The sequence below is a fragment of the Colletotrichum phormii genome (genome assembly GCF_030913505.1).
Source record: "Colletotrichum phormii strain CBS 102054 chromosome Unknown BDP81scaffold_8, whole genome shotgun sequence".
NCBI lineage: Eukaryota > Fungi > Ascomycota > Sordariomycetes > Glomerellales > Glomerellaceae > Colletotrichum > Colletotrichum phormii.
In genome coordinates this window covers 1,573,714-1,598,271 of record NW_026851450.1, presented here as the reverse complement: position 1 = coordinate 1,598,271, position 24,558 = coordinate 1,573,714, and the positions used below count along the sequence as shown (strand labels likewise).

The 24,558-nt window shown below is 51.8% G+C and overlaps 10 protein-coding genes across 10 annotated transcripts; 5 read left to right on the top strand and 5 right to left on the bottom strand.

Moving 5' to 3' along the window:
- Window positions 1–834: 834 nt before the first annotated feature.
- On the top strand, window positions 835–2,697 carry BDP81DRAFT_373015 (fungal-specific transcription factor domain-containing protein; the record flags this gene model as incomplete). Its single annotated transcript, XM_060586667.1, has 4 exons — window positions 835–1,213; window positions 1,292–1,608; window positions 1,675–1,808; window positions 1,868–2,697. 4 exons carry the CDS (start codon window positions 835–837, stop codon window positions 2,547–2,549), a joined length of 1,512 nt encoding a protein of 503 aa, XP_060446543.1. The 3' UTR covers window positions 2,550–2,697.
- Window positions 2,673–3,334, top strand: BDP81DRAFT_215479 (uncharacterized protein). The gene has a single exon (XM_060582707.1). The coding sequence runs from the start codon at window positions 2,806–2,808 to the stop codon at window positions 3,250–3,252; it is 447 nt and encodes a 148-aa protein (XP_060446542.1). The 5' UTR covers window positions 2,673–2,805; the 3' UTR covers window positions 3,253–3,334.
- Window positions 3,335–8,234: 4,900 nt separating this feature from the next.
- On the bottom strand, window positions 8,235–9,629 carry BDP81DRAFT_460529 (glycosyl hydrolase family 61-domain-containing protein; the record flags this gene model as incomplete). Its single annotated transcript, XM_060593666.1, has 1 exon — window positions 8,235–9,629. The coding sequence occupies one exon, from the start codon at window positions 9,627–9,629 to the stop codon at window positions 8,235–8,237; it is 1,395 nt and encodes a 464-aa protein (XP_060446541.1).
- A 1,430-nt stretch (window positions 9,630–11,059) lies between these two features.
- Window positions 11,060–12,177, bottom strand: BDP81DRAFT_426188 (uncharacterized protein). Its single transcript, XM_060590275.1, has one exon. The coding sequence runs from the start codon at window positions 11,995–11,997 to the stop codon at window positions 11,374–11,376; it is 624 nt and encodes a 207-aa protein (XP_060446540.1). The 5' UTR covers window positions 11,998–12,177; the 3' UTR covers window positions 11,060–11,373.
- A 1,065-nt stretch (window positions 12,178–13,242) lies between these two features.
- BDP81DRAFT_318028 (mitochondrial carrier domain-containing protein) lies at window positions 13,243–14,798 on the bottom strand (the record flags this gene model as incomplete). Its single annotated transcript, XM_060584316.1, has 2 exons — window positions 13,243–13,843; window positions 13,909–14,798. The coding sequence occupies 2 exons, from the start codon at window positions 14,796–14,798 to the stop codon at window positions 13,243–13,245; spliced, it is 1,491 nt and encodes a 496-aa protein (XP_060446539.1).
- A 711-nt stretch (window positions 14,799–15,509) lies between these two features.
- BDP81DRAFT_393602 (2Fe-2S iron-sulfur cluster binding domain-containing protein) lies at window positions 15,510–16,191 on the top strand (the record flags this gene model as incomplete). Its single annotated transcript, XM_060587843.1, has 3 exons — window positions 15,510–15,733; window positions 15,786–15,892; window positions 15,956–16,191. The coding sequence occupies 3 exons, from the start codon at window positions 15,510–15,512 to the stop codon at window positions 16,189–16,191; spliced, it is 567 nt and encodes a 188-aa protein (XP_060446538.1).
- A 172-nt stretch (window positions 16,192–16,363) lies between these two features.
- Window positions 16,364–17,446, bottom strand: BDP81DRAFT_215430 (Rrp15p-domain-containing protein). The gene has a single exon (XM_060582706.1). The coding sequence runs from the start codon at window positions 17,391–17,393 to the stop codon at window positions 16,536–16,538; it is 858 nt and encodes a 285-aa protein (XP_060446537.1). The 5' UTR covers window positions 17,394–17,446; the 3' UTR covers window positions 16,364–16,535.
- A 1,311-nt stretch (window positions 17,447–18,757) lies between these two features.
- On the bottom strand, window positions 18,758–20,595 carry BDP81DRAFT_393600 (uncharacterized protein; the record flags this gene model as incomplete). The annotated part of the gene is made up of 3 exons (XM_060587842.1): window positions 18,758–19,164; window positions 19,538–20,064; window positions 20,126–20,595. 3 exons carry the CDS (start codon window positions 20,593–20,595, stop codon window positions 18,758–18,760), a joined length of 1,404 nt encoding a protein of 467 aa, XP_060446536.1.
- Window positions 20,596–21,364: 769 nt separating this feature from the next.
- Window positions 21,365–21,589, top strand: BDP81DRAFT_426182 (uncharacterized protein). The gene has a single exon (XM_060590274.1). The coding sequence runs from the start codon at window positions 21,381–21,383 to the stop codon at window positions 21,576–21,578; it is 198 nt and encodes a 65-aa protein (XP_060446535.1). The 5' UTR covers window positions 21,365–21,380; the 3' UTR covers window positions 21,579–21,589.
- A 934-nt stretch (window positions 21,590–22,523) lies between these two features.
- On the top strand, window positions 22,524–24,493 carry BDP81DRAFT_215394 (uncharacterized protein). The gene is made up of 4 exons (XM_060582705.1): window positions 22,524–23,957; window positions 24,031–24,059; window positions 24,125–24,244; window positions 24,303–24,493. The coding sequence occupies exons 1-4, from the start codon at window positions 22,716–22,718 to the stop codon at window positions 24,409–24,411; spliced, it is 1,500 nt and encodes a 499-aa protein (XP_060446534.1). The 5' UTR covers window positions 22,524–22,715; the 3' UTR covers window positions 24,412–24,493.
- Window positions 24,494–24,558: the final 65 nt, after the last annotated feature.

Below are 24,558 nucleotides of genomic sequence, written 5' to 3'. Positions count from 1 at the left end.
ACAAACCTCCCTTTCGATGCATTTTCGATACTTGAAGTGTCCAAGGCTTATTCTGTTTCTGGTGGCGAGTTGTTTTTATATCAAGCCTCACTTAGAGCTGACCAGTAAATTCTTTCGAGGTGTCGCAGAGTTCAACCGAGGTCTATCGGTCGCAGCCGAAGGGACCGGCCAACAGCTTGGATTGAGAGTGTGAGTGTGGGAGCATAGCTGAGTACAGGGGTTATATCTTCCCTCCACCCTCCACTGCCACTCTGCGGACTGCTTCTGCCTAAAGGAACTGTCAGCGGGCCGACTCTAGGGCGAAGAAAGACAATGATATCATCCTTGGCTGAATGAGAGACACGAGTAGGTAGGCGCCCGTGATGCTCAACGATTTGTTGGTTTGCGATACCATAAGCCCCCACATATCCATCATCCCTCCCACATTGGCCGAGACGTTGAGTCCTCTAGGGCTGAGGGGATGTTGATCGGCGGTTGTACTTGTTGCCCCCAAGGCGAAGCACAGCATGCCAGTCTTTACCGGAATAGGAAAATACTCTGGCCAAGACCAACTGCCAAGCGAATCGTCTTACTTGGTGTTGTACATTGGGGCTCAAGCAAGGCAGCCCGCGCACCCGGAGCATAGGATACTTAAGAAATCCAAGCCTATGCGGATCTGGCCTGAGTTGAACCCCTCCACATTCAACCCTCGACCGTTTCGTCCCGTCGACTTCTTCTTACTCAATTTGGTAACGCTGGTGCATATTAACCTGTCACTCGGGTAGGGCTGAACTGCACCTTTTCGGACCTGATCCACGCCTCGAAACACAAATGTCGTCAACCACTTTTACCATAATGGTGCCAGAGAACCCAGAGAAACGACGTTGCTGGGAGTGTCAACGTCGTCGGCTTGTCTGCGACTCTGTAAAGCCAGTCTGCAACAAATGTCGTGCTTCCGGCATCGTTTGCCCTGGCTACGACGACAGAAAGCCACTGACTTGGCTCGCACCTGGCAAAGTCACATGTCGTACTCGACGCAAAGGGCGTGGGGTAGACAAAGACACTGGCGCGAAGAAGATCATAAAGAAAACGCCAAAGCCAAAACGCCCAGAGGAGCCCCTGGATAGCGAAGCGTTGGCTAAAGCTGCAAGCAGGATCAAAATTGGCGGCGAGCTTGTCTTCCATTCCACTCTGAGGACTGACATTTGCGACGTCTTCGAGGCTGTCCAGTACTGTAAGTTGCACAACACTTAACAAAAGATCTCGCCATCACCGAAACTTGTCAAACTGCTCTAACGGTCGAACTATTTAGACAACGATGTGTTCTATCCATACACTAAGTCGGGGCACTCACCAAAGAGCAACGTGTTTATCGCTGAAATTCCCCTCAAGGTCGTCAAATATCTGCCAGTCTCAATTGCGCACAACTTGGTTGGAATTGCGTACCATCATCGTATGCTTGTGCAAAAAGAATGGAAGAATGATTGTCCTTCTATATTACATGCACAACACCGGATGCACCATCACCGGGGTCTGTCGATCAGAGCCATCAACGAAGATATCGCCAATCCGAAGACCCAAAGTAGCGATGTTGTACTAACAGGGGTCATCCTTCTTCTCCAGTCCGAGGTCAGTCTAATGATGCGTAAAGCTTCTTACATGTAGCTATAATGAGTGCTGATCCATCACCAATAGATCAACGCATGCATTACGCCGCATTGGAGGCACCATGTAGATGGTCTCCTGGCTATGCTCGAATATCGTGGAGGTGCTCGAAAATGGGCCACATCGGCGCAATATCTCCAAGCCATGGTCCTGTCTTTTATGATGTAAGCCTAAAGTCGTTGGGTAAATCTGGGCCCTGATACTAACCTCAACGATAACGTAGTGTGATGACCTCGGCGAATACGACGAGCCCACCTCACGACCAAGTCACAATCTGTCCTCAAGAAGAGTTCATTGACTTAATCCAGGAGTTTTATCCACTCGGATTGCACCCACACATTCCCTGTCCAATGCCGCTGTTCTTAGAAATATCGCGGATTAATCACCTTCGAGCTGAGGTCTCCAAGGAACATGAAGCGATGGACAGGTCAACAGCGAATGCAGTCGCAGAGGACATTGTGGCAAGGATCGAAAGTTTTGATGGAACAGACTGTGACTCTTTCTACGAAGACAGACATCACCGTGATCTGATTGCTTCGATATTTCACTCTGCAGTGGCCGTCTTCTGCATCTCATCGCTACAGAGCGTTGGAGCCTTGCCCAAGGTCCATCGCTTGACAATGCTGAGAACCATGCACGGGAATCGTCTCTATTCTCTCATGGAAGAGACGAGAAATCAACCACAAGTGAGAAAGTCAGTGCAATGGCCATTGGTTGTTGCTGGTATTGAAGCCTCAGTTCGAGTAGACAAGCGTCGGCTTGTAGGAGAGCTTTACTTGGAGCAAGCCAAGGACATTGCCACACCATTACCAATGCACGCCAAGAATGTTCTTCGTGCCTTTTGGGATGGAGGGGCTACAGACTGGGATGCATGTTTCGATCAGCCTTACGCATTTGTTTCATAGCTTCGGGTAAGCTCAGGGAGATAGATCGTCGACAAAGAGACATAATATCGTTAGACACACTTGACTGCGAGGTGGTGTGGTGGCCCTTGCTGTGTGTTGAGTAGAACGACGATACCATGACAGCAATGAATATTTGTATTTTAGGTTGATTTAATGACTGGTACGTTGTGTGGTTTGATAAGGTATTCAAAGAAGGTGGTGGTGACGCCTTGCACATGCCTCATCCACGTCCTCCCCTACAAACGCATTCTAAGTCATGTTCGTGTATGCCACTTTGCTCCTAACGTCGAGAAGTTCTTCTCCCAAAGTTACTGTTCCCTTCCGCAGTTTTACTTCTCGAGACTTGAAAATTCAAGAACGGAGAGAGATTCTTCAGATTTTGACCACTCAACAAGTTGACGCCCTAATGTTGACCTTGAGGTTGTCCATGGCCGTCAAGTACGTGATGGTTGTTCCTGTAATAGTGCTCGTGGTTTCGAAGCTGACGCTCTTGAGATTCTTCTCATTTACAAGATTGAACTTTGCCAAGCTTGCCGCAACAGCCTTGGGGTCATATGGGCAATCCTCAGTGATGGTGTTGCCGTTTACGTCCACTCCCTTGATGGTGAGCGTGCAAGGCCTCTTCTCATTCTCGAGACCAGTGCGAACACACTGGAAGTCAAATGTCTCAAGCTCAAAGCTCTTCACCTTTGACCCATCATAGTCTTTGGTGATCAACGGGCTCTCCAGTGTCGAGGCCGTGGTGATGGTGCCGTACACCAAAAGTTTGTTCTCGCGGAGGTTGGGGCTGAGAGCGCCACCAACAGACTTGACTCCGAGACCCGAGTACTTCAGCTGTTTGTAGGGGGTAGGCGGGAACACCGGGTTCAAGATAGGAAAAGCACTCGAGCCAATGTCTTTGTACTAAAGCGTAGGCCAGTCACGCAGTTCTTCGCCGCAGGAGGGTGACTTACGGTGAGTACGTATGAGGTGACCTGCTCGCAATCGTTCCCAGTGGGAGATGCCGTAATACTTCCCACGAGAAGAGCGGCAGAGACGACGTGAGCAATAGGGGCCAGGATGAACGATTGAAGGGGTATATCGAAGAGGGAATTGATATACCGGCGTCGCAAATTGATACACCGGCGTCGACCTTACACCGGCGTCGCTGTTCGACCTTTTGATTGGCTCAAAAAAATATTGTTAGTGCAATCAAATTCTGCCAGATACCCACAAAGTATCTTAACCGTTTTTGTTCCTTTGCTCCCTTTCCTCTAAGGTTACATCATCAAGCCTCTAAGTCTGACTTATGCTATTTGCTTATAATGGCTTCTCTAACTGGAGTTAGAGATGTTCCACAAGGCCAATCTCAAAGCAATCCCCCTACTAATAAACCTCCCCCTATACGAGAGCGACCATTATTTGAGTACGGCCTCCCACCATCATCTGGCCAACCACCATTATCTCCCTCCTCAGAAAGCAGCCGCCCTAGCGTTAGCCAATTCTATGGAGTTGGTGATCCTTAAGGGCAGCGCGACCTTATTACCGAGCTCCTAGCCGACATACTACAAGACACGCGACCTCTTGTATACGATTACCCTAGTATGGAGCCTACGCTATATCTTACTCGTCATTTCCCTAAAGGAACAATAAAAACCCAGCGGATTACTCTCCCACGACTTTCTCCAGAGCATAGCCCCTCTCCTCCCAACGAACAGTCCCAGCAACCTTCCTATCCTACAACAGAGTAGTTCAATAGTGCTCTTCAGCTTGTTCTACAGGTTGTTGGGACTAATCAACAGCTAACAACGGCACTCCTCCGACAACAAGAGTATGTCCGTCAATGGCAAGAAACATGGGGTCCCCAAGTCAACCCACCACCCTATTCACCCCCACGGCAATCCTCCCCTCAAAGCGAAGCGTCTTTCCGAACTGCAGCCTCCTACCACACTCTAAGCAACCGATCCTCCTCTCCTCCTATAACCGAAATCCCAAACCCACCGATTCCTGGCGATCCAGAGCAAACCTATGATGCCCTCTTCGACCGAGTTAATACCTTTGCAAGATCTAGTTAATGGATTTGGCATTATAAAGCGGAATAGGCATAAAGCTCGAGGCCGAATCATTCGATACACCTTCCAGTGTGATCGGTTTGGCGAGCCTGGGCCTACACAAGGTGCTGGTATTCGACAGCGCAAGTCTCGTAAATGCGGTTGTAAATGGTAAGTTATTGCCGAGGCTTAAGAGGAGGGTAAGTGGCTTTTACGTTATCACCTAGACCCCTAGTATAGTTAGTATAATCATGGCCCTAGCCTTGAAGCTACTGCACACCCTTCACATCGCAGGCTTACCCAGCCACTTCAGGATGCCATTGAAACTACAAGCCGACGAGTTGGGATTCGGGCTCGCGATGTGCGTGCTGTTGTCCAGGAGCAGTTCCCAGAGTCCTTATTTACCCAGCGAGATATCTATAACGCTAGGGCTCGTATAAACCGAGAGAAACTAGCGGGATATTCGCTAACTGCAGTATTAATCAAGCTGTTTGATGAGCGAGATATCCTATACGTGGTGAAATGGGCAGACGCCGAGCCAAACCGCCTTATTGGCCTTGTCTGGACCTTTCCCTACTGTCTCCAAATGTGGAAGTGATTCCCTGTGATTAGCTTTGACAACACCTACAATACCAATAGCTTTAAGCTCCCTCTCTTCCAAGCTACTGGGCAAACCTGCCTTGGATCTGTTTATAACGCTGCGTTTGGCCTTATCGACAACGAGAGACTAGAGGGTTTCCAGTTTCTCTCAGCAGGGATCCGCCAACTCATGGACCAACACTCAGTCCGTTACCCCACTGTTATTATTACAGACTACGACAAGCAGATGAAGGCTGCACTGAATGAGCAGTTCCCAGACGTTCAGCAACAACTCTGCATCCACCACATCAATTCTAACGTTATGCTCAGGGCTAAGCAGAAGTGGGTTAAGGACCGCAGCTGTAGCAGTAACAGCAGTGGGTCTAATGACGAGGGATATCAGCTACCAATACAAGCAATGGCCACGCTAAGTGATGAGGATGAGGCCTATATCAACACATCTATTGATAAGCCCCCCCCTCATACGTATCGTGGGGTCCTTATGATGTGGAAGCTTGTTGTTTTTGCTGAGACTGAGCACGCTTTTGAGAAAGCCTGGACCAAGCTCTGTAAAGAGTTTAACGACCAACGCCCAATCCTCCAGTACCTCCACATAACATACCTACCTTTAAGAGCACAGTGGGCCCGCTGCTCTATCCGAAAATATTAGAACTTTGGTGTTCGCGTCACCTCTGGCACTGAGTCAAGTAATAACAACATTAAGAGTTATCTCTTAAATGATCTTAGTCACCTATATCGACTTGTTGATGTTATGTAGGACATGATTGGTGACCAGGAGATACGCTTCAGGCAAGCTTGTGCTGAGGATGAAGTGCTTACAGGCCGGGAGTATATAGGTACTCGCTTTGAGTACCTAGGCGAACTTCGAACGATGCTTTCCTCGAAGTGTCTTGCATTAATTGGGAAGCAATACCGGCTGGTAAAGAAGGCAATGCCGTCTGGTACGAGGCCATTCCTAGCCCCCCTTGGAGACTGTGGTCTAGACTGCACTGTTTTAATTGAGCTGGGTATCCCATGCTGCCATAAGATCTACTCCTAAAAGTTAGATTTAGCTACTTTCAGTAAATGGGGGGTATACCCTCGGTGGCGTCTTCGAGAGACGTCTTCCTCAGATCCATACCGCCGGATCCTTGACCCTAAGATTGCTGCATCCCTCCGCGGTAGGCTAAAGAACATAGTGCAGCCTGTCCTATCATAACTAGCCTTACCTGCAGAGGGCCAGTCAGCTAGACAAGCCCGCACTACCTATAGCAGCCAAGGCGTAAGTAGTAAGAAGCGAGGCCGCCCACCTGGGAGCAAGAATAAGTCGACGCTAGCTGGGCTTACACAAGAGACAAGTTAGCCAAGTCAAAGCCAGATATCAAGCTCATCCTAGCGACAAACAAGGAGCCAGTCTAGTGTTCTTGGAAGGGGAGGACAACAGGGAATTATGCAAGTGGACGGCCGATGTAGCCTAGTGTTCGGAGGAAACGGAGTTAGTGGGAAATGGTCTGTAGTGACGATGAATCTTTGCAACCACGTCGCAAAAGGTAGTTAGGTAATAGGCCTTTTGAGGGGTTATATAGTCCCTATTTGAGATTTACAAACCTGGGGTATAAGTAGGCTGTAATACGTACTTTTAGAAATCTCAAATTAGAGCTTAGGTTAGAGAAGAGGGCAGGAATAGCCATGTTAGTGCAGTCACCCTCACCGCCTTTATGGGGAGGTATTGTTTTTTTGAGCCAATCAAAAGGTCGAACAGCGACGCCGGTGTAAGGTCGACGCCGGTGTATCAATTTGCGACGCCGGTATATCAATTCCCATCGAAGAATCTGTTACTGGTAGTGAAGTCCTGGCTGATAATGATATTGAGAAGAATATGATGAGAGGGCACATACGGGACCAGAGACAGTTGTTTCATAGTTTTTCTTTCCAACTGGAGAGATTATGTTTCTAGATCCAGAGGTTTTCACTCTCCAAGCCTTAGGTGAGGGCATGGGCAAGCGGAAAACAAACACGACAGGAATAAAGTTAACACCAGACGCTGATCATCCGATGTGAAGTTTCACAATGTTCACACTGCAGTCACATAGTAGGTCTTAGGTCAATTGGTAGTACAGACATTCGTTGCTGCTTCACAGACAATGACGCTGGGTAAACCGAACGCCTTGCCAGCGTTAAACCTAGTTCTATTGTCTGTTTGTGGTAAATAAGGCGTAATTGCTGGCCGGAAATTACGGATTCGTTTTTGTACGACACTGATCTAATCCGTCATAAATGTTGGTATAGGCTACTACTCCGTCCAAGGGTTGTCCATGAAATTGAGGAAGCCCTTACAACGATGATATAGCGCTTCATGCCCAACTACAGGATAATAGTATCCGTCGAATATGGGACTTCACGATCTGGCCATCTACAACTGTGGCGTGCGCAGAAAAAGGGAGATCTCATGAGGTGGCGAAAGTAGGCACAGTTGCCCGTGACACATGCGATCTGAGACTTGCGGCAACGACCGTAACTAGCTGTCGTGTCACATTATCTAATAAAGCAAAGAGGCCGGCAAGGCCTAGAACATGGCCAACCTCTTCATCGACGATCGGTCTCTAGAATAGGTATTAGGGGCCGCTAGCCACCTCTCCGGGTCGTTCAATTGACATATTACGATTACTCACGGAGTTCGACTCCTAAGTCTGTTTGAAGATGAGACTAAGACATTCTATAGACTGCTCTAGACCTTCTGAAGAAGATCTCGATTGTAGACATATTCTGTAGACTCGCATTAGCATAAAGCTGTGAGGGAAGTAACGTAGTCCAGAAGGCATTGAGAATTAATCACATCTAAAGCCAAGCAAAGAATGTAAAAGGCGAGTGAGACCTGAGTGATAGCTCATTGGTTTATTCTTTGAAAAGGAGGTTATCTAGATACCAGTAGTAAGTACTTGATGAAGAAGAAAATAGCTGAAAGAATCAACACCGCCCAGGTTTCCATGCAACGCCGATGCTCCATCGTTAAACTACCTTACACCATTCCCCACCACGCAGTATCATCCAGTGATACAGCCAAAATTCATATAACTCATACCGGAGTACACTGAGCGTAGTACGGATTTGCCGTCTTGCAAGTAGCGCCAGGGACACAAGATGTCGGGCTCTCAGCCGGCCAGTTCATGCCGCCGCACTGTCCGTACAGAGACTGAGCACCCGCCGGTACAGGACCCGGGGTGCATTGCGCGTAATACGGGTTGACAGTAGCGCAAGACGCGTAGTCTGGGCACCGGGTCGGACCGGCGTAGTTTGAGCCACCGCACTGGCCGTACAGGTTCTGAATCGGTCCTCCGGCGGGAGGTGCCGTCGTGGTCATGGTCTGAAAGGTCGTGGGTGACGGCGTCTGAGACGTTGTTCTTGTAGTGCTGATTGGAGAGTTGTTGCTGGTGCTGGTGCTACTGCTTGAGCTCGAGCTGGAGGTCGAGGTCGAACTTGTACGAGTAAGTGTGATTGTTGTTGTCGCAGCAGTAGTGGAAGTGGTGATGAGAGTGACAGTATCCGAAGTCGAGTTGCCGAAGCTGATTGTACTTGATGATCTGCTAGGAACAACAGAACTCGAAGTTGGGACACTGGCGGAGGCTGTGATAGTTGAACTTGCACGGATCGTTGTGCCGTAAGGGGTAGCGCTGCCCGAGGCAGTGATCTGGATCCTCGACTGTGGGAGCATGGAAACCCCGCCGGGGATGATGGCACCACCAGGAATGACATAGTCGTTGAGGTTGTCCCGGTAGATGTTGTACAGGATGCCGGGGTCGTTGGCTCCATAGAGAGCGGTTCCCGGTGTGCCAGCCGGGTTATCCGTCCCAGAGCCGGTGATCTCCAGGTTGACGCACTGGGGATAACTCTGCGCTCCATTCTGCTGACCGGCACTGTGGAGGGCAATGATATCGTGGCGAAGGACGTAGTGACCTGGGGCAACATTGGGCGGGATACGGACGGACCACGCATTGCCGTTATTGATCAGCACTGTTGCCGCCCACTGGTTTGTTTGTTGCGGGGGGTTAATCAGGCCAGCGCCGTCAATCTTGAAGAACTTGAGTGCTGTCTTGTCGACAGCGTTGCAAGGTCCGTTGCAGTTTGCCAGGAAGTCCATGACGGGGCCTTTGTGACTATCAGGCCACTCCGTCCATTGTAGCTGCACAGTATCGCCGGCAGCAACTGTGATTCGGCCCTTGCCCGGCACTGCTTGTCTGTGGCAGATGATATCCGGGGCATTGTACGCGTCAGGTGCGACAAAGCCGTTGTCGCGCTGGTCTATCGTCCAGCCGGCCACAAGGGGAGGGTTGTTTATGTATGGGTCCTGGACGGGGATGTAGTTGCGATATGAGACGCCGTTGACGACGATGTTGGTGACGTGACCGTGAGCAGTAACCGAAGCAGCAGATGCCAAGACGGCTAGAAGGCCGGTTTTCTTACGGTTGCCCATTGTATAAAAAGAATGTGAGTCGGGGCTAGAAAGCGTCCGAAGAGGGAAGGGATGAGCAACGAATGAAAAGAACGAATGTGTGAAAACGAAGGTAGAAAGAGTGATGATCCCCTCCTTCAGGGGCGAAGCTACTGGAAGCGTTGATCTGAAAGCTTTATACTTGATAGTCCCGGTGAGTTTGCTCGCGTGAGATCACCATTTGTGAGCTAGGGATAGCGTGAGTCAAACATTCCAAGCACAGGTGTTCCCTCACATGGTCTTATATTTCGCGAGAGGGAGGCTGGCCGTTGTCTCCCTGGCTAGCTGAAAGTTCAACGCGTGACAAGAGTTTGCCGCAGATTCTAGGTTTCTCGTTGAAGGTGCCTGCAATATCATCGCCTTCTCCTCCAAGCTATGAAGTAGGGCGAAATCTTCGACATGTTGCCGGAAGCAGGGGCAGGTCAAAGCCAATCCCACGCCACGTGGAGAAACTAAGTAGGCACCTCTCTTTCAACCTTCCGAAAGTGACATGCTATTGGTATCGGAGAGATATATCAAAGTTTAGCCGCCCATCGCAAACGGCTGGGAGCTTCTGTCACCAACTGCGGAATCGAGCCGCGGCCGAAGCAGGAGGTCGATGGTTAAAGTCTCCTCGGAATGACGTCGGAACTTTGCAGAAGCGAGTGTCAGATGTGCGGGAGCTGGACGCAGAAAAGTCTGCATTTAGGGATGCAAGGGAGGGCGTCTTCAGGAACCCTTTCGCCAGAACCCGTATTCGCGACTGGATATTGGCGAGCCATGAGAGGCAACCGACCACTATGACCTAGGTTCTGGTTAGTCAGATCTTAGGACGAAAGACTAAAGTTGACGATACCTACTGGCTTTCCAAATGTCTGGGTCAGGGTGAATGTTCCTGAAAGAGCTCGTTCGAGACACATGGGGCAGCTAAATCTGTTCCGTGAAGACACGACGAAACGATGCTTGCCGACTAGCGTACTTCCCCAACAGTCTAGCCTGCTGTCAAGCAGGATAGCGTGAAGATATGTTACCAATTGTCTCAACGTCGCTCATCGGCGGCGTGTGTGGCCCAATCGCGGTCCAGCGGACTCCTTCGGACTACCTTACACGACCAACTTGGCAGGGCGGCATACCTGGGCGAAATCCCTCACCAAGTCAGAGGGAGGCACGGGAGGCTGATGTTCCCCACGGAGACATTCTAGCTGCTGGAATCGAAGCCACACCTGAAGCCTGTCAGATCATGGTGGAGATGTTTCCAGGCTCCATTCCAGACACAAGAGGAATCAGGAGTCGGAACCTCAGAATCATGCCTCAAACAGGAAGACATAAGAACGCGGCTGACTACCAGCGTGTGAGAACCACGTGAGGATGTTGATCTGTGAAGGGCGACAGCAGTCTGGGGAGCGCCCCTTGGAATGACAAGGCTCCTGACCTGTCACTCTACGCCTACTTGTAGTCTCATTGGTCCATGGGCGCACCACTCGGCCAGGCCCGATGTTGTGCATGGTGCAGGGCTCAGAGAGAGTGTGTCTCTCCTCACTCGAGCCGGTACCGAGGGCCGGATTGAGATGCCGCCTGAATCACTCATCGACTTTGTGATTGGTCCCATCCTAAACGGGAGAGCAAGCTGGCTGAAGAAGGACATGTAGACTTGGCAAAACATCTTGCGTGATTGTGTATGTAAAACGTTGTCTATTATCCAAAGCAAGAAACATCCAATGCCACAGGCTCGGTGATTGCGAAAAGTTCAGGTTCCTCCTCTCCATCTTAGGTTTAGATTGCTGCAAAACAAACGCTTTCGTCTAAGAACGGTCCAGCCATGCTTAGCGGATGCCTCGTCAACGTAAACGCCTCCTCCGGGTTGAAAGCCGGGCAAAACAGACGCCCAAGTATAGATGGCCTCCGAGAACGGACTCTCGCTTTCCCATCCAATGCTTTTGTACCAAGACGGGAGCTCGAAACTGGCGGTGGCCCGCGTCTGGGGTGCAGCGATGCCATGTGGATGGACCGTGGCATGCTTGGCAAGTTGACACGCGGGAGCGTTACGGGCCGGAAGGCTAGTGGCATTGTCGCTCTTGAAGCTGCCCTGTTGTTGACATGCAGTTGAAGTATGCCTTGTTGCCTTCTGAGTGGGTAATTTGGTGTGATACGATGTAGCCGAGGGCAAATTGCTGATGTATGTATGTCCGTTTTCCAAGGAAAGACAGCGGTGGCAGGCTTTCCATGTTGTCATCTCCGTCTTGAATCTTGGGCTTCCTACCAAGACCGATGTCTCAGCCTTCGATGATGGCGATGTGGAAGAACATGAAGGGCATGAGAACGACCATGCAAGCATTGCGCAATGCAGAACGGGTAACGCCCAACGCAACATGCTTGAGGATGATGCAGGCGAGGAGTATAGCGTTCAAGGCAGAGCTAACGCGGAAGATTGAAGTGCGTGCCATGATCTTGGTTGAAGGTAGAATGGGGGATATTGAGTAGTTCGAAATACGTGAGGAAGCGATGAAGAACGAGTTGAGATGTGATGTGTAAGGTGATTGCATTACAACAGGACCGTTTACGAAAGGACAGGCCGCGCTGGTCCCCTTTTGAAGTTTTTGTCTCATCCATCGGACGTCGTCCCCCTTTTGGGCGCCTCTCCATGTGAAAGACCAGGCAGGCCGACCCCCTTTTGCAACGAACCAACACGATAATCCAAGTACGATGACATGCTGCCATCGGACGAGAACCCACGATACCGGCCCTTGTCTGCCTAGGGTCCATGTCCACTCGGATCCTGAGGGAAAAGGCTTGCAGTGTGCATGAATGGCATGTGGACAGCTCTTGAGGAGCTGTGGCGCCAATCTTGCAGACGGGCACTCGAGCATCCGGTGGCTAATAGTCAAGGAGAGGCTTCGCGGATCCTGCCTCGCTCACAGGTGCGGAAACATCCTACCAGGCTGTCATTGACTCATTGGCGTTCCTGGAGGAGAGATAGATGCCCAAAATCCGCAGGTGACCTGCCACGATGAGCCCCTTGGTGCTACTGACAGCTGCATTCTCCATGCAGGCACCCTGCACGGCTTGGTGGGTAAATGTGTTGGCGTCCTCCTCGAACCAGTTTCTGGCGTCGTACGAAGAAAGTTCTAGCGAAATCCCACAGATACGGACGTATTTAAATCTGACGGAGGGGTAACACAACCTTGGGATTCGCACATAAATTGGGCTAAATGAGAGAGTGTGACGGAAAGGACTAATTTTAACGCAGAATGTTCTATTAGGAGTAATGGCTCAGTGGCCCCTGAGACTATAGAGTTTGAATTCCAGCAGGACGGAAAAAAGGTACAGAGAGTACAGCGTTTCGATGGTTGTTTTTCCTTTGCTTCGCTTTGGTGCAATCAAAATTCGAAAGGAGGAGGATATCATACCGTATCTCATCATGGTCGTAGAGGAGAGAGTTGTTCAGAAGTTCGAAAATTTGTCCCCATAACGCCAAGAATCCCGCAGCCCAAGTACACTTCTAGTACAGCAGAATTACAGTTGGTTGTTTTGTTGTTCGCACTCGCACTTTGCATTCGGCCGTTGGTTGAAGGTGTTGCATATCGGCCATTGGACAGCTCGCTTGAAAATCCCTCTTCTAGAATTCACCCTCGGCACTGTTCCCGATGACCCCAGCGGTCCAAAGTCCGACCAGGCCCCACCAGGAGACCTTCCAGCCGCGCCATAGGCCGTCGAGTCCTTGACCCTTGCGATAGACCGTTTCTGCAACCTTGGGCTTGCCGCCCCTGACTTCCTTCACCGGTGCGGGCGCGGTGGTGATCGCCCGGGTGCCTTCCTCATTCATGATGTAAAGCATGGTGCCGAGGACACCGTTATAACGCCCAGCCGGGACAATAGTCTCGAGCTTCTGGTCCTTGCCTGATAGGGCCCGGACATGTGCGGGAGTGGAGAGGACGGCGACTTGGCCGCGCCGGAGGACGGTCTCGAGAGGAAGCTTGACGAACAGTGCTACCGAAGAAGCGCAGAACTTGGCGACTGAGAATGTGGTCGGAGAGACGCGGCTGTCGATAAGGAACCTGGTCCGTAGAACAAGTGGTGTCGACAGGGTGAGGATGGGGTGGATCAGCGAATGGAAGATCGTGGGGATGGCGAGCGAAGAGGGGCAGACGTAGGATGGGAGAGCTCGCAGGGTCGGAAGTGTTCTCCTTGACCTCTTTGAAATTGGTGTGACAAGCAGTCTGTCCCCGGAGTTAGCACTGCCTTGGTTGGAACCCGAGTAAACATGAGACAGCCAGTGACATACCTTGTGCGCACCAGGTCCAGAGGTGCGAGAATGAAACCCGTTGCAACGGCCGCAGCAGCGGCAACGCACAGGGAGGCCCACGGATAGGGCGAGGCAATATCAATCAGCCGATCAATATCTTCCTTGACGCCGAGATCTGGTACATTGAACAATGCACTCAGAGCACTTCTGGACCAGTTTTCCAACAGTGAAGAAAGCACAGAGTATAGGAACGTTGCATTCGATCCCTTCCACACACCCCAAGCTCCCTCCTTTTGCCACAGTTGACCAATAACTTCCATCAACGAGTCGGATCGACGGATTGTAATCTGGTGAGCCGGCACAGACTGCTGCTTCGCTGCCGGCGTCTGTGGAGGTGTGGAGGAGGAGGGAGACTGACGGCCCCGATGGTCCCTGGAATAGGACGGGGTCGGCGTGCTCGGGACGTTCGAGGTGAAGTAGGCAGGCTCGTCAAGATCCGAGTCCGAATCAGCTTCGTCGTATGCCGTATTTCCATAGCCGGAACGCCTTCTCTCGGAGACGGGCGTGGCCACAGGTGTCGGTATTGCCGCCAAAGTCACGTCATCATGGCTCCGGACCTGCAAAACCGTCTTTGCAACCTCGAAAGGCTGGGCCATCAGAACGGAGGTGTACTTCCATAGCAGCTCGTCGACGAGGTCCTTGACAGTCTGAACGACAGAAGGAGACGGTTCGCTGATGTAGTCCTTGTAGTCGATGTCGGAAAACATGTCGCGTGCCTTGGACGCGTACCGTTCGCTCGTAGCATTGGCTCCATGGCGGGCAAAAGGGTTCGGGGCAGACGAGGCAGATGTCGGGTCGGGAGGCTCTCCTATGGTCGGCGGCTTGTAGTATGGTCTGAGGGGATTCACCCCGTCTCGTTGAGTAGCCATGGTCTCGTTTGGCGTTTGTTTATGGCTCAACTCTCGTGATGCATGATTTCGGGAGCTTTCCACTTTTGCTACCAATTTTGCATGATGAAATGGAAATCACCTCGGAGATAAAGGCTAGCGGGGCCAGCACAAACGACAGTGGACAGCTCAGTGGACGCGCCTTCCCTGGTGCTTCCATTTTTGGTGCTTGGTAACAGCTGAAAGACTCCGCTGGTGAACCGTCGGCCAATGGGATCCGCCCCGTCCAGCTGGAGGGCTCTGAGCAGTGAGCGGTGACGGCAGCATCTAGATACGTACCTCCGCTCCAGCGGGCCAGAGATCTCCGGAGACGGAACATTGCGAATCGCCGGCCGATAAGCCCGAGGGGTGTGGGCCTTATCGGAGCTCCTGCAGGCGTCCGAGCCTATAGAATTTTCCCTGAATCCAATGCTTCTCCACAGTTCCCTTGCGCATTTATCGAAGCTTTCCAACAACTTTTTGTCCTTGCTTGCGGGCACCCACCACCCACGAACCGAGCAAGCTAAACAACTCAACTGACTGCTGGACCGTGGTGTCGCTTGTGTACAATTGCCTCATAGCCCCTCGTTGTTGCTTCTTCTCCTTCCACCGTGCCCTCGAGCTTGCGGCGCGCCTCCCATTGACTTCCCTTACACCGAGAAGAAATTTAGAATCCCGGCTGTGAAGCCGAGAACGGACTCATACCCAACAACCATGTCTTCAACCAGACTCAGCACAAGCCTCTGCAGGGTGGCTGCCAGCGCATGCCGACAGGCCCGCCCGGTGCAACGACAGACCCGAAGCATCCACAGCCAGATTGTATCCAAGAGGCCGACACGGCTTCCCTCCAGACAGCTTCAGTGGCCTTCGGCGCGTCCTTTCTCGGCTTCGGCTGTCCAGGCGCATGGCCACATCACCCCTCCGAAGGCGGGCGAAGAGTGAGACCGTCCACCGCAGTCTACCGAGGCTTATACTGATGATATTCCACAGGCTGTGGGTGACATTCGTCGATAAGGACGGAGACGAGTTCAAGATCGCTGTAAGCGAAGGGGATAACCTTCTTGACGTTGCGCAAGATAACGACTTGGAGATGGAGGGTATGTAACAAGATTCTTGGTGGCAACCCCGGGACATAAAATATGCTGACCACACATCCCCAGGTGCTTGCGGAGGCTCTTGCGCCTGCTCAACATGCCACGTCATCGTCGCCGAAGAGGAATACTACGAGAAGATGCCCGAGCCCGAAGATGACGAGAACGACATGCTTGACCTGGCGTTTGGCTTGACCGAGACAAGTCGATTGGGCTGCCAGATAACGATGACAAAGGAGCTGGACGGCCTCAAGATCAAGCTGCCCTCGATGACACGGAACCTCCAGGCCAGCGACTTCAAATAGCAGGCACACACTCTTTCAGCATTGCGGCGTTGGAAGCGGCATACCACACAATTATTTAATCATTTGTACTATATCATACATACATCGTGTCAGAAACAGAAGGGAAAAGGTCTACCGGGGAGAAAAATAGGTGAGGTGTTCATCAATCAAGCGCGGCATCACGGATGGGATACATCGGCTCGGCTCGGCTTATGCTAGATATTGGCGGGTATTAAAGGATGGTGGGAGGGATTAACATCACTCCTCTTAAGATTATTATAACCTTGGCAAATCTGGTGAACGATGGGTGGTAAAACAGCCCGGCCTGTGCAAAGGCATTGGTATCCATTGGTATCCATTCTGAATTAAGCCTCCTCCAATCCGCCCTTCTTCAGACCTCCTCCTCCGGACGCGATCAGGTCCAAGAATCCCTTCTTACTCATCTCGTTGATCTTCTCCTCCCTCCGCACGACACCCACGACGCCGTCCTTGCGTGCCTTCTTCTCTGCCTCGGCGGCCTTGACTTGCGCCGCTCTCACGGCGTTGAAAAGCTTGACAACACCCCTCTGCGCGACCTTGCGCAGCCTCCGCTCCGTCTCAATCATCTCTCCCGTTGACGTCTCTTCCGTCTCCGGTGCGACCAGCACGTTGCGCACGCGGCCCTTTTCCAATGCCTCCTTCTTCTGTGCCCTCATTTGCTTGCGCGCCTTGGACTCGAGCGCCTGGTCGACGGCCGCCTGGGCGGACTGGTGGGCCTCTGCACTGCGGGCGAGGACGGGGTCTGCTCGTTTCGCGTTGGAAAGCTTGGTGGACAGAATTTTCGACATGGATGTTGAGAAGGCGGATGGGTCATTGCGTTTGGACTTGATGAAATTGGGGTTGCCGCCGTCGTCGCTTTCATCTTCTTCTGAATCGGAATCCGAGTCGGTGCCCACGGGCGCGTCTCTGCTCTTCTTGGGCTTGGGGGCGGGTTTTGTCTTCTGCTTCGGTGCTGGGCGCTTATCATCGCCTGAGCTCGCTGAGTCGTCTTCCGAGGCAGCGCCATCGTCGACGGCCGCGTTGTGAATATCATCGTCAGAATCGAGGAGGTTTACCGCGTCGAATTCTTGTTCTTCGTTGTCGGAGGCGGGCTCGGCTTGCTTCTTTTCTTGTCGCTTTTGCTTCTTGGTTGGGGGCGCAAGGCGGCCATCGTTTGTCCGCTTCTTTGTAGCTGTTCCGGCCATGGTTGTGGATTATGTGTTGTAGTCAATTGGTGTTGATGGAGGGTGGTGGTTCTGGTACTCGACTTTGGCTGGAAAAAGTTCCCCATGCCGTCTTTGCAGGGTCAAATTTTTGGGTTCGGCAGGTGGGGCCATCTTCTTATCGTCGGTGTCCATACTCCGATAAAAAAACCCTCACCGAGGCGCCGAGCCACCTTCACCGAGTGTTGCCCCATGAGTTGCGCCGCAAGACCCACACGGCGGTCGAGCGCCGATGTTCATCACACAGTGCAGTAAATTTGTAGCATTTATGCGGCGCTCCCACGGAGGCCATGCCGCCTTTCCTTAGCAAACGTTTGAGCAGTCCGCTTGAGCAACGCCCTGAGCAGATGACCCGGCAGAAATGTCGATTTCGAATCCCGAATTTACTTCAGTGTAAGCCTGCAGATAACGCAAAGAAAAGTTTCAGAGGTCTTGGACGCACCTTAAAGTAGACTCTGGGAAACTACAAGATCATCTGAAAATCTTCAGTGTCCTAACTGCTCTTCTATGCCACCGACGAAGCGGAAGGGCAGGGACGCGTTAAACTACCTCAAATTCGTGCAGCATGGTGTCAGCGTCGGCTTGACTTACTTGCTTAGGGATTTTTCGTATAATTATTCGTAAACACTCGGAAAGGTAAGTCTTCTACTCTGGGTAGCTTCCGCCTGTAGCAAAGAGGGCGACCCCTGCCCAGCACCCAAACACGTGCCGGCGGCGGACACTAGGGGTGACAATGCCGCTAAAGATAGGCCGGAACAGTATAGATCTCGTACTCATGGATCACCCAGCCCGATTGCCCGTAAAATGATAGTACAGGCTTTGGGTCTTTGATGAGACCAAGGTAGATAATGGATGGACAGGCCGCCAAGGGTGATACGGTGATTCCTACAACCAAGTACCCGACCAAAGGTCCCTCATCATAGCCTGCCCGGCATTTGATAGTTGGTTGTTGGGCTTTCCCAGCTTGCTTTACTCCCTCCTTCGTTCTTCAAAAACAGTCTCGACTTCAGGATACCGTTGGTGACGACTCTGTCGCGGAAATATTCGTTGATTCTACCTTACTTTGATCCATCGACTTGGCCAATGAGATAAGAGTTGCGGAAAGAAACTGTAAAAGCTGCGGAAACAGATTGACTTTACCTGGCGGTAAGTGGATGGCTAGCATTTAATCTTTCTATCCGCCATTTAACTTTAAGCTTTCGGGCTCTACATGATTACAGACCACAGACCACAGACCTTCGGACTCACCACGTTACCGTCTAAACGATCCCAAAACGTGGTTGCTCCAAGTGCAACTAGCGCTTCGACCTTCTGCAGACACGGGCCCCGAACTCTCACAGCTCTATCTACACCTTGACGTTCTCCTCCGAAACCGATTCCATCTTTCGACCAGCCTTCATCTGCTTTTGGATCTCCCTCGCACGTTTGACTCCAAACCCGTGACTGAATACCTCGCGAATATCCTCGAGCGTCATGTTCTTGACCTCCGGGTAGCAGAAATAGATGGCGAACCACCCGAGCACACAGATGGCCGCGTAAAATCCAAACGCGCCAGAGAGTGTGGTGTTTTCCATCTGTGTCAGGAAGGTGGAGGCGACAATGATATTAGAACCCCAGCAGCTCATCGTCAGCATCATGGTGCCCATGGCGCGCACCTCCATTGGGAAGAACTCGCTGCTCAGCCAAGCAGTGTTGCCGATACCCGAGGAATAGAATCCGACAAAGAACACCATGCTCACAAGAACGATGATGGCTGGCGGTCCAACAGTCGCACCCTCTCCAAGAGATAGATCGTGGTTGATTGGGATCTATTTGAAGGCGACCGCGGCTACAATCAGGAATAGACCCATGAACTGTACCGTGCATAGTAGAATTCTGCGACGACCGACTCGGTCTACGAGTAACAGGTTGACAAGCGTAAAGAAAAAGTTGGTCCCGGCAATAATGGTTCTGTCACGAAAGAGGTATAGCAGTGGGTATCTCGGGGGTAGAGATAAGGGGTAGGTAGACAGGGGTAGGGGCATACAAAAGGGGCTCCCTCGAGGGCTTCCCTTTTCCCCTTTTCCATAGTTGATTAGACCACAGTTGAGATCCCGATTTCCATGAGCTACTCTATATGCTGATACAGGTTCCGACTCCCACGGGATTGTTGAAACCAACGAGCTTGAATAAGGTCCCGGAGTAAAACATCAAACTGTTGAAGCCACTCAATTGAGAAATGGCCATGAGTCCACACGCCGCAATCAGGGCGCGGAGGTTCGACGGAAAAACGTAGAGCTGCTTAAGCACCCACCATTGCGACTTCCCGGCGTTCATATTCTTGGCCTCCTCGACGTGGAGGGTGATGTGACGGACTTTCATCCGGACTTGCTCGTCGGTTCCATTGGGGAAAATCTTTCGAATAACCTTCTCGGCCTCCTGTTCCTTGCCGTGATAGATTAGCTGTCTTAGCGACTCTGGGCAGAAGGGCAGCATGCAGGCTAGGATGATGACTGGGATCGCGCCGCCGCCGACCATGTAACGCCACCCGCCGTGTACATGCGCGAAGCCAGCCCCGACGCCATAGCTGACTAGTTGGCCGCCCGTGATGCACATGTTGTCAAGGCCAATCATACGGCCGCGGTACTTGGCTGGGGAGAGCTCGGCAATGTACCTGGTTTCCATGTCAGCAAAGGTCGTGACCAATCTTGCCATCATCTGCTAGTGAAATATACAGTGGAATGATCATGGCTGCGGAGCCGACGCCAGATCCAACAACAAGACGACCGACAGTCATCAGAGCCAGTGAGTTAGCGGCAGCTTGAATGACGGCACCGGCAGTGAATAAGAAGCTGCCGACGTAGATGGCAATCTTGCGTCCGAAGCGGTCCGCTGTGGCTCCGGCGAAGATGGCACCGATGAAGGCACCACCGGATGTGATTGACGTGATGAGTTCCTTCTCGGACGAGGAGAGGGTGTGTCCGAGGTCGTTGTCGATGTAAACTAACACGGCCGATATGATGCCTGTATCGTAGCCGAACAACATGCCGCCAATAGCCGCCGTGATGGAGACCAGCCACGAGAACTTGCCCGTTCGAGTCTGTTCAATAGAATCAAGCCCATCGAGGCCGACTTGAATCTCAGAGGAGCCGTCGGCTACGGTCTCCTTATGCTGGGTCATTTCCTTGAAGTCTTTGGTCTCCATAGTGGGAGTCTTGGAGTGCGAGTAACGAGCTAAGTAGAGTCTTGATAATGAAGATGACAAGATGAGCTGAGAGAAGGCGGAAGTTCCCATTTGGCTCGAGGGGCAATGCTCAGTGGAGTGCTGTTCGTGATAATCTGGGGAAGACCTGGGGTAGAGTGAGGTCTTTATATCAACAGTCGGAGTGATGAGCTGAAAGCAGTGGAGCGACGGGATGGCCCCGGTCAAGGTGTTGGTTCATGAGTAGCGCCTTGCTAGACTTCGCTGAAGGCCCAATTAGCTGGTAGTCAAGTAGCAAGCTCTGCGTGAGTTATCTTCAATGACACCCTAATCTGCGCAGGTTGGCTGACCTCCGGGAAGATGGAAAGGCATGATGCTGTGTGAGCCAATGACAAGATAGCAAATACCGAGAACTAGTATCCATGTTGGTAGAGGCGCCAAGCCTTGCCGAAGTCTAGACGAGCCCAGTCAACGAAGCTTCCCCCGGATTTTCCCCGGATTCACGCATTCGTACCATGAGCAAGATAGTATTCCGCGGGACTCATGTCCCAGCCGGGGTTCCATCCGGAAATTCAAGCCAGCCCTGGGGTACGTGTAGAACTCTCCATCTCATCACCACGAGGGTGAATTAGTCTAGTCCTGGTGCCGTACTGGCGCTGGTGGAGTTTTAGCGGTGTATGCATGGTGGGTGCGGGGGAAAGTTGCCTATCCAGTTTCAAATAGGCAAGTCAGTCTTATTTCCCTCGTGTTTCCTATTTGACCTGCTTTCATCCACTCCATCATCTCCCATGTCTTCCGCCTACCGCCAAAACCCAACGACTTTCCCGCTTCGGCAGGGTTACCTAAATCCAATGTCAGTAAGCCATTTTTGCAAGTTGCTAGCCTGGAAAGAAGCTGTTGTAGCAGTACTCGTCAGTTATCCTACGAGTCTCCAACCCCGAGCTCCCCCGCCACCAAACCATCACTCTCACACAATATCGCTTTGAGTCTCTCCCCCCCCCCCCCCCCCCCCCCCTATTAACCATCAAATCAACGCCCAGGAAATCTCTGCCCTCAGGCTGTTTTTCTTGCATGCCAGTGTCTACGCGGGAACCACACGTCTCAGCGCACATACTGGATGCTGGACACATCCAGCACCCGGCGGGTCCAGAACATGAACCGAGTACAGACCCGGACGAATCCGTGTAACGTAAGTATTCTTTCCAACCCTACCATCTCTCTCAACCCCGTCCCCTCGTCTTTCTTAGGGCCGGCGAGAATGTCCATGTTGCGTGGCGTAGGATCACCCGATGGAGCCATCCGCGGCTCGTTACGCCGCTGAGAGCTGTTTTGTTGACATGCATGTTGTAGATCTGCAGATTAAGGTGAGTTATGACGCGGCGGGACGCATATTCCGGCGAGATGGACCTGACAAGGCCCGTGGCCCGCGATTGCTCCCCCATGCCTCCCAAACACGGTCTTTCTGAGCTATCATGAACGCCTATTCTGACAACTTGATTGGTTCTACGCGATAGGCATCTGAAATGTAAGCAACCCCTTTGTTCCTTTTGCGGCTGCTTTACCTCCCACCGGTGTCCGTATCATCCCACCGGGAGTCTATTCGTGGCTGATGGCCTCGGGTCCCAGTATCTCAAACTCGGCGAATATTGCCTTGATTGCCATCCTTGCTTGCCGCTGACGAGGAGCAGGTGATTCAAGTCGATCAACGTGTTCTAATTGTCAAAGATCTGGAGTCGAGTGTACCCGCGGATATAGTGTACGCTTCAGACACACGTTGAACCCTAGGTACGTGGACACAAGTTCAGTAATCGCGCCTCGGTCGAACCCCTCCAGCTAACTCAAACCCTGCTTCTGCGACAAGTGTTCAGTCAGAGAGAGGAACTGGGGCTGCCAAGAGCGAGTACAGCTTCTCCAAAAGGCAAACTTGGGTGCGAACCACGAACCGATCTTTCAGCTTTGTCGACGAGACTGAAGATGTGGTCAACATCCACGCTGCTGTCACGAGGGAGCCAGGCGTCGACGACGGCAGCGCAAACATCTATCTAGGGACTCCGCGTAGACCTGATAGTCCACAGGATTATCTTGCGCTACTATCTGCCGCTTCTTCTCCAGTCCCAGAGTTGATGTCACATTCTCGAACCTCTGCAGTAAAGTCGCAAGCCTCAGATGACGACCTCTCCAGCCGAGACAGTACCAGGAAGCACCCGAGACGCTTACGACCAAGACTCAACACGAACGCTACAATAACAGATACCGTTCGACATCCATCCAAAGATGCCCATGGCCACGACGAAGCATCTGCATCAAGCGGTCATACCGGATCCTCCATACAATGGGATCTTCTTCACCTCGGTGAAGACCTGACACTCGACTTCCCTAATATTCATCACATCTTTGAAGCGATAGATCCCCAACTCGAGGACCAATCTGCCGATCATGATCGAACCTACGTCGAAAACCCCTTGTGGCCCCTTCAAGACCGTCAGGAAGCCTTTCTCTACAGATATTTCGTGGACAATCTTGCCCCTCTTTTCGACATGTGCGACAGCGATAGACACTTTGCCAAGGTCGTGCCGAAGAGAGCAGTGTACTGCCCAACGCTACTGAACGCGATGTTTTCGGCCTCCGCGAAACGCTTAAGCCGAACGATTGGTGTCGATGGAGTTATTGCCGACCGATACCATCAAATTTGCCTTCAATCGTTGATCCCGGCACTCTCGTCTTCGACGGCGGTTGTGGACGACAACCTCCTGGCTGCTGTGGTAATTCTGCGTTTCACGGAAGAAGTCGATATTGGTTCAATGACCCTCGAATCCCATCTGATGGGTACCAAGATTCTGCTCGCCGCACAGGAAAACGCCGCCGACTTTAGTACTCTGCGGCTGTCTGCCTTCTGGCTTGCCCTGAGACAAGAGATATGCATGGCATTTGTCCATACCCGTCCGGTCCATCATAACTTCTTCCCAAGCATCCAGCGGATACAGGAACGCGGTAATAGCGACGAGAATGCCGTGGATTGCTACTATGCCAATAAGGCCGTAAGCATCTGTGCAATGTGTCTTAGCTACTGTTACGGTCAGGAAGACAACTATGTAAGAAGCTACGCGCAATTGAAAGAGGATCTCGATGTCTGGTGGAAAGAGAAACCATGGTACTTCGACGCGATGTGGGCAAATCCAGAATCTGGTTTTTTGCTTGAAGAACAGTACATCACCGACGCCGCTGTTACTGGTCTCCAGCACTATCATCTGGCTCGGATGCTTTTGATTGCCCACAGCCCCAAGGTTGCGAGGCTTGGTACGGCTTTCCGCGCAATGGAGGAAGAACTCAAGCAGACTGTTCGGGTGATATGCGGCCTTGCAGTGGTAAGTTTGCTGTTCATAAACACCATAGACCTTGGTGAACTTATCTGCTAACGGCGTGGTGCCACGTTGATAGGCGAACGAAAGAACACCTCCAGCATATGTGTAAGTGCTTGTCTGCAGGAATTTTCGCTTGCTTTGATCACCATCTGACCGTCGCGACGCTACAGGAACGCATGCATAGCAATCACTATGGCGGGCGATCGTTTTACAGACCGAAAAGAACAAGAGGAGTTGTACAGGATCCTCGTCAAGACTGACAGGCGGCTGGGGTGGCCGACCCTTGCGGCGTCAGTAGACCCTGTCCCTTACATGTAGTCGCTGCAACATGGCGCTAACGGCAAGCAGACAGTCTCAGATCAGAGAAGCTTGGGGTTGGGAGGATTCCCCATCGCCCCCTGGGATGCCTATTGCATCCATGTTGAACGCGCGCGCGCGAGCTGGAACGGCGGATTAGCCCTAAACCCAGTGAGCAACGCGACCTGTAGTGTTCTGTGTAAACCTATTTTAATAGTGATTCGTACTCGTTGAACCTTTGCATTCGTCTCACTTACTCCCTTGGCTCAAGGGGTCATGATTCAATTGTTTTGACATTAGCTATCAG

Coding starts and splice junctions, on each gene's coding strand:
- BDP81DRAFT_215479 (XM_060582707.1), top strand. CDS start 2,806: ATGTTCGTGTATGCCACTTTGCTCCTAACGTCGAGAAGTTCTTCTCCC.
- BDP81DRAFT_426188 (XM_060590275.1), bottom strand. CDS start 11,997: ATGTTGCGTTGGGCGTTACCCGTTCTGCATTGCGCAATGCTTGCATGG.
- BDP81DRAFT_215430 (XM_060582706.1), bottom strand. CDS start 17,393: ATGGCCGGAACAGCTACAAAGAAGCGGACAAACGATGGCCGCCTTGCG.
- BDP81DRAFT_426182 (XM_060590274.1), top strand. CDS start 21,381: ATGTCTTCCGCCTACCGCCAAAACCCAACGACTTTCCCGCTTCGGCAG.
- BDP81DRAFT_215394 (XM_060582705.1), top strand. CDS start 22,716: ATGTCACATTCTCGAACCTCTGCAGTAAAGTCGCAAGCCTCAGATGAC. Junction 23,958..24,030: donor TGATATGCGGCCTTGCAGTG/GTAAGTTTGCTG, acceptor CCACGTTGATAG/GCGAACGAAAGAACACCTCC. Junction 24,060..24,124: donor AGAACACCTCCAGCATATGT/GTAAGTGCTTGT, acceptor GCGACGCTACAG/GAACGCATGCATAGCAATCA.